Here is a 14,194-nt window from a genome sequence, read left to right as displayed (position 1 = left end):
GAGACAAATGCTTTCACAGCATATTTGGGGAATATGCTAGTATTTCCATTTTTTTCCAAGAGTGTGAGCTTGAATTTCATCCAAATTAATTAAGATGGATCTGGAAACAGGTGATTCATTAATTTGTTTAATTGTTCATTTGATTAATATTTATTGTCCTTGTACTAGGTGCCACGCACTGCAATAAGAGAAAAAATAAACTCAGATAAACAAAAATCATCCAGCCCAGGCCCTCAAGGAGATTATAGTCTTTAAGAGAAGAATATATGGATGGAATTAGGATGAAGTATAATAAATGCCACGGAGGAAGAAATATAGAATATCCTGAGAGTACATACCTCTGGCTATTATGCATTTTTTGGCAATCAGAAAAGGCTTCCTCTTTGCAAGAAAAACTTTAAGCAGGAGATTGAAACAAACAAACAAAAATAAACAACTCCCCCCTCCCTTGGTTTGATTGTGTCCATATCAAATCAGTTCACCAGTCATCAAACTTTGGACCAAGCATCAACATTCTAAACAGAATATAATTATTGGTGGTGACTGGTTCTAGGAACCTAACTTTATGGTAATTACTTAGGTCATTAATCCACCATACAAGCATGTCCATAGCATCACTATTAAGGTTAAAGATACCTTTTCCCCTTGGAACCAATAATTAACGTTTTTAAAAGTTCTATTGGAAGTGCTTATCTCTCTTCAATAAAACACTAAAGTTATAGTGCTTAGTGTTCCCTTTCAAGTCATTAGTGAACTGTGCGGTGTCCCTTCCATTTTAATCTCTCTCTCTCCCTACTGTCCGCCCCCCCCACCCCCCACCCCGCCACACACACACACTTTCTCTTTTCTCTCCTTTCCCTCTCCCAGACATCCTTTCCCCATTGCTGAAGCATTCTGGAAGTCTAGTCAGCCCTGTTGTGAAAGAAAAAGAGTGTCAAATGTCTCAAGAAGTGAAAGTGATTTTGACCAGATGTCCCTTTTTTCTGCCCTCCAGAAAAACGATGGATCAACAAAGCAGAGGGCACGTGCTTGCCCGGAGGCGACGGGTATCATAAAGGAATGTGATATCTTTGCAGCAACAGCTTGGGAGAGGAGTTGACTACAGAATGAGACTCAAGTCCACTTCCTAAGAGTTTGGCGAGTCTGCCCAGTGAGTTGCAACCCTTCTTACCAGTAAGAATCTTCCTTCCTCCGCCGCCCCCCAGCACCTGAGGGGGAGAGTCCCAGAGGCTGTGTCTGTCCAGACGCGATCCCCTCTTCCCATCGCGGCCTCCCACTCCCCCGCCCAGCAAGACCTGCCCTGTCGCCCTTTCTCCTTCTCCAGCCTTGAAAATGAGTACAAACAGGTCCGCAAACAACCTAAGGACAGAGGAGCTTCAAGGGTTAAATCCAAATCCCAGCGGGAGGAAGAAGTGGAAGCTAAGCTTTGCTGTGGGCGGGAACACACCTGTGGTGGGGGGTTGAGAGCACCAGGAGGGGCTGGAGACCCGGGCTCTGCTCCCGGGAGTTAAAGGTCGGAAAGAACTTGGCTCAGCCTTTCCGCGCCAGCGCCCCAGGGTTAACCCCGGCAGCTTCAGGGTGCGGGCGCGAAAGGGTGTGAACTGTATACACCGCTCTCCCTGCACTGGAGAGCTCGCCGAGAAAAGGAGGGGGCGAGGAAAGGCAGCATCCGCCTCCCCGGCCCGCGTGCACACACGCGCCTACCGCGGCTGGGGCTGGCTGAGCGCGGGCGAGTGTGAGCGCGGGCGAGTGTGAGCGCGAGTGTGCGCACGCCGCGGAGAGCCTCTGCCCTCGCCTCGCACCCTGCTCAGGGCATCTGGAGAGCCTGGAAACCTGAACAGGCTTAAAGTATGGCATGTTGCAAAGATGGTTTCTGCCAAGAAGGTACCCGCGATCGCGACGTCCTTCGGGGCCAGTTTCGCCCTCCTGCACGTCCTGTGCCTGGCGGCTTGGTGAGTTCCCCGGGGTGCTGGGCACCAGGGGAAGGTGGAGAGGCGGCCAGCTCCGGGTCCCCTCTGGCCGCCCGCCCCTCCCATGGCGAACCAGACCCTCTGGTCTCCGCTGGAAGGTCAGGAGCCCGGAGCCCGGCTTTGCTCTGACCATAGACTCCGAGAGCAGAAGGGGCGCGGGGTGCAAGAAGAGTGTGGGTATTGGGGTCCGTGTCCGCGGGGTGCACCTTTCCTGGCCATTTCCCTTCCCCCATCCCTCCGCCCTGCCTCCTTTAGTTTGGGGCAAGAGACTCTTGTCCTGGAAGATAAACCTGTTTCCACCTGTTCGCTGATCAATTCTTAAAATGACCCCCGCCGCCCCTGTTTTTTTTGTGTGTGTGTATGTGTGCGTTTGCAGTTTAAACGAATCCCCAGGACAGAACCAAAAGGAGGAGAAATTATGCCCGGAAAATTTTACCCGCATTCTGGACAGTTTACTCGATGGTTATGACAACAGGCTGCGTCCTGGATTTGGGGGTATGAACAATTTCAAACGCGCAAGTTGTCCTGTCTGTCTCTCTCTGCGTCTGCCTATTTGTCTGTCTGTGGGAGTATCATTAGGTATGCCTCGCGTGCAAAAATTAAAAATCTCTCTCCCTCTCTCTCCCTCTCCCCCCTCTCTCGCTCCCTTCCCCTCTCCCTCTGTCTCTCTTCTCTCTCTCTCTCCTCTTTTGATGAGACCTCTGACAAGAAGACCGCCCCCACCCGTACTTTCCCATCTCCCTGCCCCCTCAGAAGCTTTGCCTCTCCCCCACACTAATTACTTCCCGGGACCTGACTGCTGGGCGGGGGAGGTTGAAGGCGAAGAGTCAAAAATGGGAACTCGGGGCTCAGCTGTCCCGCTGCACTCTGAGAAGGGACTTCCCCCTAACCTGGCCACTGCTCAGAGCAGGTTGTACTTGAGACAACCGATCCGAAGTCCCCTGTCCTCCCACGTGGTGTCAGTCCCTCTGCCAAAACCTCGACCCTGTTCTACCTAGGACGTGAATCTGGGGCACAAGCTGCCTGCTCTCCTAGAGAACCCAGTCCTTTCCTATACTTTTCTACCTTGGGATGAGATTTTACTTTATTTGGAGAGGTGGTATTTCATTCCCTCCTAAGACTTTGGAGTCAAGAGTATTTCTGCTTTATTTCTTCCTTCAGTAAATATGTATAAAGAGTCTGATAGAGGCACATCCAATAACAGCACTGCTGTTCTTTTTCATAGTCATAGTCCCTTTGCTTATGTAATGAGAATCTATGTGGCAAGTATTGTGCTAGGCACCAGGTTCACAGAAATCTCAAGATATTATTCTTAACCTCAAACACCGTCTCAGTCCAGTTCAGAGCGAACACGTATCTTCGCCCAAAGTATCGGCCCATGTCTTCTGACCACCAAGTTCCTGTTCTTTCCACTACTCTGAGCTAGTTACCTCTTGGAAATTAGTTGAATAAGACATAGGCTCTATCTTAAAGGGTAGAGATACCTTACTGTTTACTCTTAAGGCCCCCCCGAGAGAAAGCTATTACTATGCCTATTTTACAGGTGAACAAATTGAGGCTTGGGAAGATAAGCGACTGGTCCAAGTTCACAGTTAATAAGTGGCTTGGGCAGGATGGGAACCCAGATTAGGTTGTGTATTTAAAAGACAAACCCGTGAGGATTGGGATGCTATCAGATTCTCTGTAATGAGTATCATAATATTAGAAGCACTGAGGCATTTAAGCTTCCTATGGAGGGTGTTTAGGAGATAAGAAGATGCGGAGTATAGAAAGTAAAAGGGAGCAGGATGCTCCTGGAAAAGAGGAGAGAATTAGACATTATTTCAAAGGTATTTGGTCCCAGCTTAGAAAGAATTGTTGGGAATAAAAGCGAATTGGATAGATTAGAGCTGGATGAGTCTCTGGAATCCATCTAGTCTAATTCTTCTCACTTAACAAAGGAGAACACTGAAGATTTAAAAGAGAAAGTGATTTATATAGGGAAACATAGCATATTAACTATAGGCTGGAATCCAGTCTTCTGGAATTAGGAGCCACTTTTTTTCTGGATTTTACTGAGAAAGTTACAGGGAGTCATTGAAGGGTTTGATTCAGTTTTTGCAGGTTGACAGTGATAAAGATGGATAAGAAGGAGGAAAGATTCTCCCGGTTCTTTTCGCGTTTCCTCTCGAGGGGTAGGCTACTCAGCACTGCATTTGCCTTCATGCAAATCTGAAAAGAGCCTTCCTTACAAAAGTGAATCATTTGTCAATGCACGATCTTTCATAAGTGACTGGGAAATTATCACTTTAGATCAAAAATAATTTTGTAGAGAAGGTTTCAGATGATGTGATGCCATTTAAGGCTATATTATATCAATAAAAGATGATTTAGCTGCCCGTAAAGTTTTTAAACTTGACATTTCAAGTAAAAAAAAAAATGATGGAAGTATCAAATCACATGTAGTTTAAATATTCATTAGCGAATTGAAGTCCCTGAACATAAAGTGAAAAATTATCATTGAAATTATATGGTTTTGTTATTTAATGTTGAACATTAAAATCATATCTGCCCAGGTGGTTATAAAGCAAGTTATAATTCAGAAAGAAGAAGGGATCTATTGTAGTTGCATCTTTTTTACCAACTACTCTCTCCCATGATGATATATAGACAATAAAATGAATGAAATCAACCTATGTAAGCCATTGTTGGATTTGGATTAGCTGCAGTACTGCTACAATGTTTCAAGGGCAATATTAGGCCTCTTGTTTGTCTCTGCCAAGTGATCTTCATTGCCCACCTGGAGATTCTTTTATAGCTTTATGGGAAGGGGTTGAATTCACTTTAAGTGTTAGCAGTTGATTAATTATTAATAATTTACCGTGTAGCACAATTTTGGGGGCTGTTGCTCATAAATATTTGTGGTAAATGTGATTCATTTTTTAGAAGTGGGTCATTCTCTGTAAATACATAGTATTCCAAATGTGACAGAGGGATAGTAATTCTCACCTGCAGAAAATGTGTAATCTGTTTACAAGATGTTATAAATGAACATCATTGAAAATAATAAGAAAACTCACTGTTAGCAGAGACTTTTGGATACCACAGGTCTGATCCCTTCTTTGACATTTCGTACTTAGTGGAAAGCTTGGCATTTTATAAATGAAATGAAAACAATTCAGGTTTTGACCAGTGTGCTATAAATACAGATTTACTTCCTGGTTCCTTTAATCCTACTTCTGCTCTTTGTAGAGCATTTACTTTATATCTGTTTATACAACTTAGCAGTGTTCCATTTAAAATAAAGCTAAAAGCAAAGATCAGAATTGAAATTGGAAGGTTTGTGATTGCTCAGTAGGCCAGGCAAGGGTTGAAATAGATTTGGAAATGAAATTACATATTTTTAACTCAGCAGCACAGCTTGCAATGGGGAAGTAAAAGGAACTGAAATGGTTCTTTCTTTTCATCCCTCCAGGATCTCCTCTCTCTTGTCTCCCACATTCTCCAATGGAGAAGGAAAGGGGAAAGGTGAGAAGGGAAGGAAGGAGGCAGAGTGAGGGAAGCTAGATTGGGACATCTAAAGGAGTAGAGTTCTTCCAGCCTTTGACAAATCAGCCTACTACCATCCGGAAGTAGCTTGCACCTGCTTAGAAGCAGCACACAGTAAACCATTCCACAGAGGAGCTAGAAAATTATCCCCTGAGCTCATATCCACTTTCAACATTGTTAATACACCGTTTTAAAAATGCATAGCTAAGATACTAACCACCAAGAGATAGCTGAGGAAGCCAACCCGTACCCACTTCCACTTATTGAAGGATTACACAACCTTTTGTGCATCTCAGTCTTTTGAGGCACAAGACCTGGAATAATAAATGCTTCCAGATACGTCTAAATAGGGATGATTGCCTTAGATCATCTTTCCAAAATCTCTCTGAAACAGCAATGGAGCACTAGGGTCAGTTTTGCAAGGGTGTTCACCAACACAGTAGGACTTCACATGAGTAGGGTTTTCTACAATTTTGAAAACATTTTCACCTACAGGGTCCAAAAAGATTATCACAAGAATGCAAAAAGATAAGCAGGGCGGGCATCATCATTCTGTTAGAGAGGAGGCTGAGAAAAGTTGCAATGGATTACTCAAGAACCCTGCAACCCTTGACAAGACCAGAACTCACATTGCACTCTTTAAACGCTTAGTCAGGCAGCTGGTCTTTTGCTACAACCACTTCTAAGACTTTTTTGCATCCTTCTGCTGAATGAGTCAAATTTTCATTAACATAAGTAAACTTCTTGTTACTAAGTAGGTCGTTAAAATAAGCAAAACTACATTCCCCTCAAAGGAGTACAGTGAGAACTTTTATTTTAAAGCTTTAGTAACATTTTAAAATGGAAAAGCAAGCATTGGGGGAGTGTATACACTTAGGTAAACTTGGAAGAATTTTCCCACAGAAATGAAAATGACCTTGCAGTGTTTTTCAGGTGACCTATATCTCAACCTAAAAATTAAATTGGTGTGTCATGTGCTAGCTTTATTAATTGAACATTGACAGATAATATTTTTTTAAAAATATACAGGTGAAAAGAACACTTGAAATGCACAGGGCAACAGAAAAATAAAGCTTTATTCTCTTCTGATTTGTCACATTCGTTCATTCATTCATTCATTTGTTGAACCAATAGAGAGTGAGAGACTGTTATGTGCCAAGAACAATGTTAAGTTGTGAAGATATAATTCTGGATCAGATACTGGGTAAGCAGTGTAGAGAGATAAAAATCACAAGGAAACAAATAACAAAATAATTAAAGATAATGGTATGGAGCAATCCAATAGTATGCTGAGATAAAGAATGAATTGGGCAAGCGATCTAGTTCAGATACAGTGGACAAGGAAGTCTTTTAAGCTAAGACCTAAAGGTGACAGACATGGAAAGAGTAAGCAAAAGTTGTTCTCAGGCAGGAAAAAAAAAGCAAATGCAAAGAGCCTAAGGTAGATAATAAATCAGAGAGATTTAGACAGTGAAGGGTGTCCACTGTGCTTGGAGTCAAAAAGCAAGAGGAAGAATCTCACAGGACTAGCTTGGAGTTGTTACCAGAGGTCAGATCACACAAGGCCTTTGGTAAAGGAGTTTTCTTTTATGAATCTGGACACAATTGAAGTTTTTTAGGTGGAGAGAATGACATGGTGTGACTTAGATTGTAATGTAATCCCTCTGGCTGCTGCATATTAAAAAGAAAGGCTTAGATATGGAGTTGGAACAATATTAGAAGCAAGAAGACCAATGAGAAAACTTTGTATTCCTTAGTTCTCTCCATTAAGTTAATGGTGGCTGGGAATAAGATGGTAGACGTAGCAAAGATGAATATAAATGGATAAAAGTGAGACATATTTTGAAGATATAATTCAACAAAGAATTGGTGATGGATTCCATATGGGTGGTAGAGGAAAGGGAGACATCAGAATGACTCCTGGATTTTTTATCATAAGAAAATGGACAGAGGATAGTGTTATTTAAATTGGAAAGGATTGGAGGAGGAACAGTAAGGGGGGTAGGTTACATGTGTGGCATCTTAGTGGCTGTACTTGTCCGGATATCAGAGGAGAGTTTGGTCCAGAGTCATCAGTGTGTAATGCTGTGAGAATAGATGTCTAGAGAAGAGTATAGAAAGCAGAGAAAAGAGCCCAGAACCAAGGCTCAAGGAGCATTGACAACTGAATAAGGGCAGAAAATGTAGAATTGTCAAGGGAGAATGAAAAAAGGTAGACTGTGTTATAGACAGGCACTAGGGGAGTGTGAGTTACAGTCAGAGAATGGAATATCTCAGGAAGGAGGGATGAGACACCTCTCAAATTCTTCTAAGATATTAAGTAAGATAAGGACTGCCCACATGGAGATATTTCATTTTATTTACTTTCATCAAAAATTTGTTGATCTATAATATATGCCAGCCACTGTTCTAGGATGGCACCGGGGATATATTGGTGAACAAAAGAGACACAGTTCTCTGCCCTCCTGAGCTGATACTCTAGTGAAAGAGACAGAGAAGGAACAACAGAAATAAGCAAAATATAGAATATGTCAGATGTTGATACCTCCTCTAGCGTAATACAAAGCAGGGGAGGATGTTGCAGTTTTAACTAGAGTAGTTAGGAGACATTTGAATGAAGTGCTATTTGAATTATGATTCTAAGTGGGTAAGACCATAAGCTGTCATTTGGGTGGGATCTTCTGGTTAGAAGCAGTTCTATATGCAGACGTGCTAAGCATGGAATTGCCGCTGCGGTGAAGGTAACTGGGCTGAGGAGTAAGAAGGGGTTAGTGTGATACAAGGATGAGGCTGTATAAAGCTTCGCAGACTGGTGAGAACTTTGCTTTTACTCTGAATCATCTCAGAAATAATTGGAAGAATTCCAGTAGGGGCGAGGCCTGAACTGGTTAATTTTCAAAGGCTCGCCTTGGTTGCTGGATTGAGAACGGTGAGTCAGGGTCAAGAGCAACTGCAGAAAGGTTTTTAGGATCAACCAGGAAAGAGATGATGGACACTTTGACCAAGTTGGTGGCAGAGAAGTTTGTAAAGTTGCAAGAAATGTTTGGCTTCTGGCTATTTTTCAAAGTTCTAGTATACTAGTGACAGCTAGAATATGGGATGTGAGAAAAAAGGGAGGTATCAGGTCTGATTTCAGAGTTTTGAACTTCTAGAAAAATGGAGCTGCCAGGACCATGGCAGAAGCAGCTTAGGGGTATGGCTGAACAATTTGTATGTGAATATGTTATGTTTGAGATGCTTATTCGATATAAAGTGAAGATAAGCTTAGAATGCAGGGATACTGGGTATGCCAATAATATATGGTATTTAAAACCATAAAACTAAAGGGATCACCAAAGAATTAATGGTGATAGACAAGAGGTATAAGTATTGAGCTCCGAAGTTCCGAGTGTTAAGAGGTGTAGAAGGAGGAGGAGGAATCTCTGTCTCAGGAAGACTGAAAAGGAGTGGACTTTGAGGTAGGAAGAAAACCTCAAAGAGAGTATACATACCAGATGTTAAGTAAAGAAAAAAAAAAAGTGGAGGCAGGGTTGATCAGTTACATCTAATGCTTCTGATAGATAAAGATAAGAACATAAAATGGACCACTAGATTTAGCAAATCTACATTTTCAGTGATTTTGACAGGGGCAGCTTTGGTGGCACTATGAAGGTGAAAGTCTGATTGTTTGGATTCCAGAAAGAATAGGAGGAGTTTCTTTCAGAGCATTTGTACAGGGAGTAGAGAAATGGGCTGGTAAATGGAAGAAGTGGCATCAAGCAAGCTTTTTCAAAAAAGAGAGAAATAAGTTTTTTTTTAAGTTTATGGAAACAGTGTTGTAGATAGGGAAAAACTGATGATATTGACAAAAGGAATTTTAGTGGGTCCTGAGCATGAAAACTAGATTATAACAGATGGTGGAGTGAATAAAAAGGGGAGAATTCCAGGCAGTAGGCATATCCCCACCCCCACCAGAAGTTTAAATATGAAAGAGAAGAGAAAGAGGGAAGTTTGCCTATTTTAAAGGATTAGAAATACCATAAGCTGTGTACCACTGGAAATAGAGAATAATATTAGAGTGGAGGAAAGGGATAACTGAAAGAAAGATGCCCTTGAGACAGCAAGAGACTGTAGAATCCAGAACACGAAATTACTTTCTTATACTCTTGGTTTAACAAAAAAGATGTACTGGTGCTAATATATATTTACAGGTTCTTTAGGGCAAGAATATGCAAAATGCATTTGTTGTTTCCTAAAATAAGCACTAAAAATCTAAATATGGGTTATTAATAACTTGGTGAACATTTAGATGATATTTCACTGGAATGTTAGTTTTCTTTTAGATGAAAAAATACATCAACTTGAATTTTCTGTATCATTAAACAGAGAGCTGTTTTATTGTCTAGGCTTTTTAAAAAGCTCCTGCTGCACAGAATTGGATTCTGGATTAATAACCCTTGGTTCATGACACACTCCCATGATTGGTCCACATATCTATGGACCTTCTTTTTATCCATCTACCTATTCATCTATTCATTCATTTACTATAATAAAATAAACACCCACTTAAATAAACAGCAAAACCTTGACAACTTACTCTACTCTCCCTCATCCTGTTTGCCTGTCTTCCTCACTCAAAGTAACCACCATTCTGAATCCTTTCTAAATTATTACATAGCTTTATTTGAATATCGTTTTAGCTCAACTTTACTCTTTAGTAAAGAAATTGAAATTTTAAAAATTTAATTGTTTTGTACATGCTATTTATGATCTTTTGATGCTTTTTTCACTTAATTGTGTATTCCTAAAATTCATTCTTATTGTTGTATATTACTATAGATCATTCATTTTGACTGCTGTGTGATATTCCCATTGCACAGGAACCAGCTGATTCATCTGCTCTGTTGGCAGTAGGCATTTTGCTTGTTTCCAAGATTGTGTTGCTGTGAATATTCTGGCCCAAATTTCCTGCTTAAATGTGCAAGAGTTTCTTTTGCATATATATCCAAGAATGGATTTTTCTGGATCTTAGTGTAAGTGGGAGTTCAACTTGATGAGATAATGCCAAACTGTTTTCTGTGGTAGTTTTTACAATTTCAAACTCCCATTTACAGTGAATATGAGATTCAGGATCCACAAACCCTTCAACACTTTAGAAAAGAATATATACATATATTTGCAATGGTATTTTAATGTGAAATGGTTTGTATTTTTCTGATTTCTAATGTGGTTGAACATATTTTCAAATCTTTATTGCCCATAAGAATTTTCCTTCTGTGAATTTCATTCTCATCTTTTGCTCACATTTTATTGTTGTTTTTAGTACTTTTCTTATTTACTTATTGGATGACTTTAATATTTAAAAAGTAGAGCTGGATTGATAGAAGGATCATAGCATAAAGGAAGCACTAATCTTTAATGTCATCTAAGTAAAACTCTATCGTTATTTGCTTTCTCAACAATATCAATAGACATCTGTTCCTGTTTGATATGCAGGAAGGCTAGTTTTTCCATATTTTGTAAGTGACAAAGAGAATTAGAGATTTATTTAAATATTTCACAAAGATTCCTTGATATTGTTGTACCTCTTAAGTACTTTGTCTCTTGATTTGGGGAAACACATTAATAGTGTTTTGTAAGATGTAGCTGGATGCATAGATTTAGGTGGCTGAAAACCCAGAATTCTTTCCTCAAGTGCATAGCTGGGGAGCCAACGTAGAGAATAGGGGTTGACTCATTTCAACATCTGCGAAACAGCTTAAGTCTTTTTCTTGGGTGGGATAGCAAATTGGATCCTGTTACTGGAGAAATAATTAAAAAGTGATATTTTTGTCCAGGTCTCTACAGCTAAAGTAAACAGTAGGAAATTATCTGAGACATTGTTAATTGCCTCCCCACTTTCCAAGCAAGTTAGATTCATTAATAAGATGGCAGTATTCCTCTGATTTTGATCCTGGTGGTGCTGGCTCTTTCTTTCAAAGACTGTTGAAGATCCCTTTGCCTTAGGAACTGTCCACTATATTTGGGGGATTAAAAACTATTTCCCTATTACCAAAGAAGTAAGATTTTAAAATAAAAGATGTCTTTTATGTTACACAAATGCATATAAAATTATGAGAAGTCCTTCCAAGCTCAAAATTATCTGGTTTCTATGTAATTATGCTCTTAGGAAGGTTGATGTGAACATCCTAAACAGCGCTCTTAGAGGAAGCGTCTCTAAGAATTATTCTTAATTGCATAGCGACCGTTATTCATTGAAAACTGATTTATTGGAAACCTATTACATTTAAGGCCTGGAATTTGTTCAGAGAGAGGATATAAATATAAATAAAACACGAATTCTACTCTAATCAGGAAATAATTTTAGTTTAACTGATGTAACAAATGAATTTTTCCTTTGGGGAGATTTTAAAATCACTACTGGAATGATCTTAGCAACACAATCAAACACATAGTTATTCACCACCTAGTATGTGGAAAGCACTACGCTCATTTGGAATTTCCAAGAGGATTAAGATTCGTCTTTGCTGTTAAGGAAAGAAAGACTCAAGCGGGCTGTAATAAAAATAAGAGCAAATGAATAGGAAGAGCCGCAGGAATGTGGTTCAGAAACTACACATGAAACAAAATGGCAGAGGTAGGTATGGCAGGTTATGTACTAGATAGAAAATTTTATGGAAGTAATTAATGATTGATTTATTATTTAATGATATAATTAGCATAGTACATCTAGAACATACTTTATAGATCAATACAAAGAGGTTATAATTCTGGCTCTGGAATATAATATTTAACCTCTGTGAGCTCAGTTTCCGTGTCCATAAAATTCTCATGAAATATCATCCCTGGAGGGAGTTGTGAGGATTGAATGAAATAGCATGTATGAAGAGTCTAGTATCCTGCTTGGCACATAGTAGGCCTTAAATAAATAGTATTTCTGCTTATTGTTCTTTGGGAAGAACCCCATTTCTTGGCAGCAGTTCCACACATACATGCCCCTTGATCTGTCCACTCTCCAGCCCCATTGCCACATCCTTAGTCCAGGACACTGTACATCTACTAAGAGTACAGCAGCCTCTTAGAAGAGCCTTCTTCTACTCTTGCCTCCCTATAATTCGCTGTCCATACGACTTTCAGAGTAATTCATATCATTTATTTAGATCATATATTTTCCTTATATCAAATCTTCCATTGTCTTCCAATGATTAAGGGATACAAATCAAACTTCTTCCACAGTCTATAAACAGAGGCAGAGCTGGACTGCATATCAGAGGAAGAAAACGTGGGGAAAGAACATAGGACAAATGATGAACCTCTGTATTCATCAGCTTTGGCTGCCATAACAAAGCACCACACGGACTGGGTGACTTAAATAGCAGCAAATATTTTTTTTTTTCACAATTCCGGAGGCTAGAAGTCCAAGATCAGGGTGTCAGCAGGGTTGGTTTCTTCTGAGCTCTCTCACCTTGGCTTGTAGGTGGCTGTCTTCTCTGTGTCTTCTGTGGTTTTTCTTCTGTGTGTTTCTGTGATCTAATCTCCTCGTCTTATGAGGGCAACAGTCATATTAGATTAGGGCCCATCCTAGTGACCTCGTTTTAAGTTTACTCCCCTTCTAAGGGCCTATCTCAAAATATAATCACACACTGAGGTACTAGGTGCCACTTCTACATATGAGTTTAGGAGGAACATAATTCAGCCCATAACAGACTCTCTCACGGGGATGTCTACAAGTTTAAAACTGTGACCATAACATATATATATGTTGCTTAAAATGTACCACTGTCAGAATATGGGCAGAGAAGTAGGTGCTCTGTCTGAGCTTTTCTCCTTGAAGTTCTCCTCATCTGAAATGCATTCTCTCAGCTCTTCCATGCAGATCTCAGTTTAAAAGTCACTGCTTTGAAGAGTGGCTTAGTAATCCAGAGTGGCTTTCCCAGACTCTCACTCTATTCCCGGCCTTTTTTGTTTCTCTTATGAACGACAGCATTCTTCCATTAACTCATTTCCTTATTATTTATACTTTTGCTCCCCCAATAGCATGTTAACTCCCTGAGGCAGGGACTTGTGAGTCTAGTTTGCCATTGTAACACCAGGACCTAGCATGGAAGCTGGCATACAGCAGGTGGTTACTCAATAGCTGTTGACTGAATGGGTATCCAAATGAAATTTCTCTACCAATTATACGTTTTTAGGATCTCATTCAATCTCAAAGGCCTTTATGATCTTATAAAGCAAATAGTGGTAATGTCACAAATACCAAGGCTGTAATTTGGAACGGAAAGCAGTTTTCAAGAATCATTGAAAGAATGTTGGTTTGGCCAAAAAGTTCTTTCAGGTTTTCCCGTAGGATGTTACGGAAAATCCCGAAGGAAATTTTTGGCCAGCCCAATAGTATATTATGTAAGAATTTGAAAAGATTCATTACTACCATGGAATCATTAGAACTTTAAGAATTAGCATAAACCCACACACCTTAAAATAAATGTATATGGAAAAGTGTGATTGGCCTCATTCCTCCCTCACCTACCCTTCTGCCACTTCAATAGAACACCTATGGTATTAATATTTTACAGGACACAGTTTGCTGAATAAGTACTGTTCTGGAGAACAGATAAACACTCTCTGTTGACTGAAGTGAACAGCAGCATCTAGGAACTTGCTAGAAATGCAAATTGTCAGGCCCCACCTTGGACCTACTCTATCAGGAAGTCTGGGGT

The 14,194-nt window shown here is 40.3% G+C and overlaps 1 protein-coding gene across 3 annotated transcripts in view; it reads left to right on the top strand.

Moving 5' to 3' along the window:
* Positions 1 to 1,704: 1,704 nt before the first annotated feature.
* GABRA4 (gamma-aminobutyric acid type A receptor subunit alpha4) overlaps positions 1,705 to 14,194 on the top strand; it is a 63,110-nt gene continuing 50,620 nt past the window's right edge. For 2 of the 3 annotated variants that reach the window (XM_057727315.1, XM_057727314.1), the window contains exons 1-2: positions 1,856 to 1,884; positions 2,347 to 2,465. In XM_057727315.1, coding sequence (XP_057583298.1) covers positions 1,856 to 1,884; positions 2,347 to 2,465 — 148 coding nt within the window. Of the gene's footprint in view, positions 1,953 to 2,346; positions 2,466 to 14,194 lie in introns of all 3 variants that reach the window. The other variant, XM_057727313.1, reaches the window with a different exon arrangement.

The sequence above is a fragment of the Hippopotamus amphibius genome, chromosome 3, assembly GCF_030028045.1.
Source record: "Hippopotamus amphibius kiboko isolate mHipAmp2 chromosome 3, mHipAmp2.hap2, whole genome shotgun sequence".
Classification (NCBI taxonomy): domain Eukaryota; kingdom Metazoa; phylum Chordata; class Mammalia; order Artiodactyla; family Hippopotamidae; genus Hippopotamus; species Hippopotamus amphibius.
The sequence above is the reverse complement of the archived record's forward strand: the minus strand, read 5'-3'. Positions and strand labels throughout refer to the sequence as shown.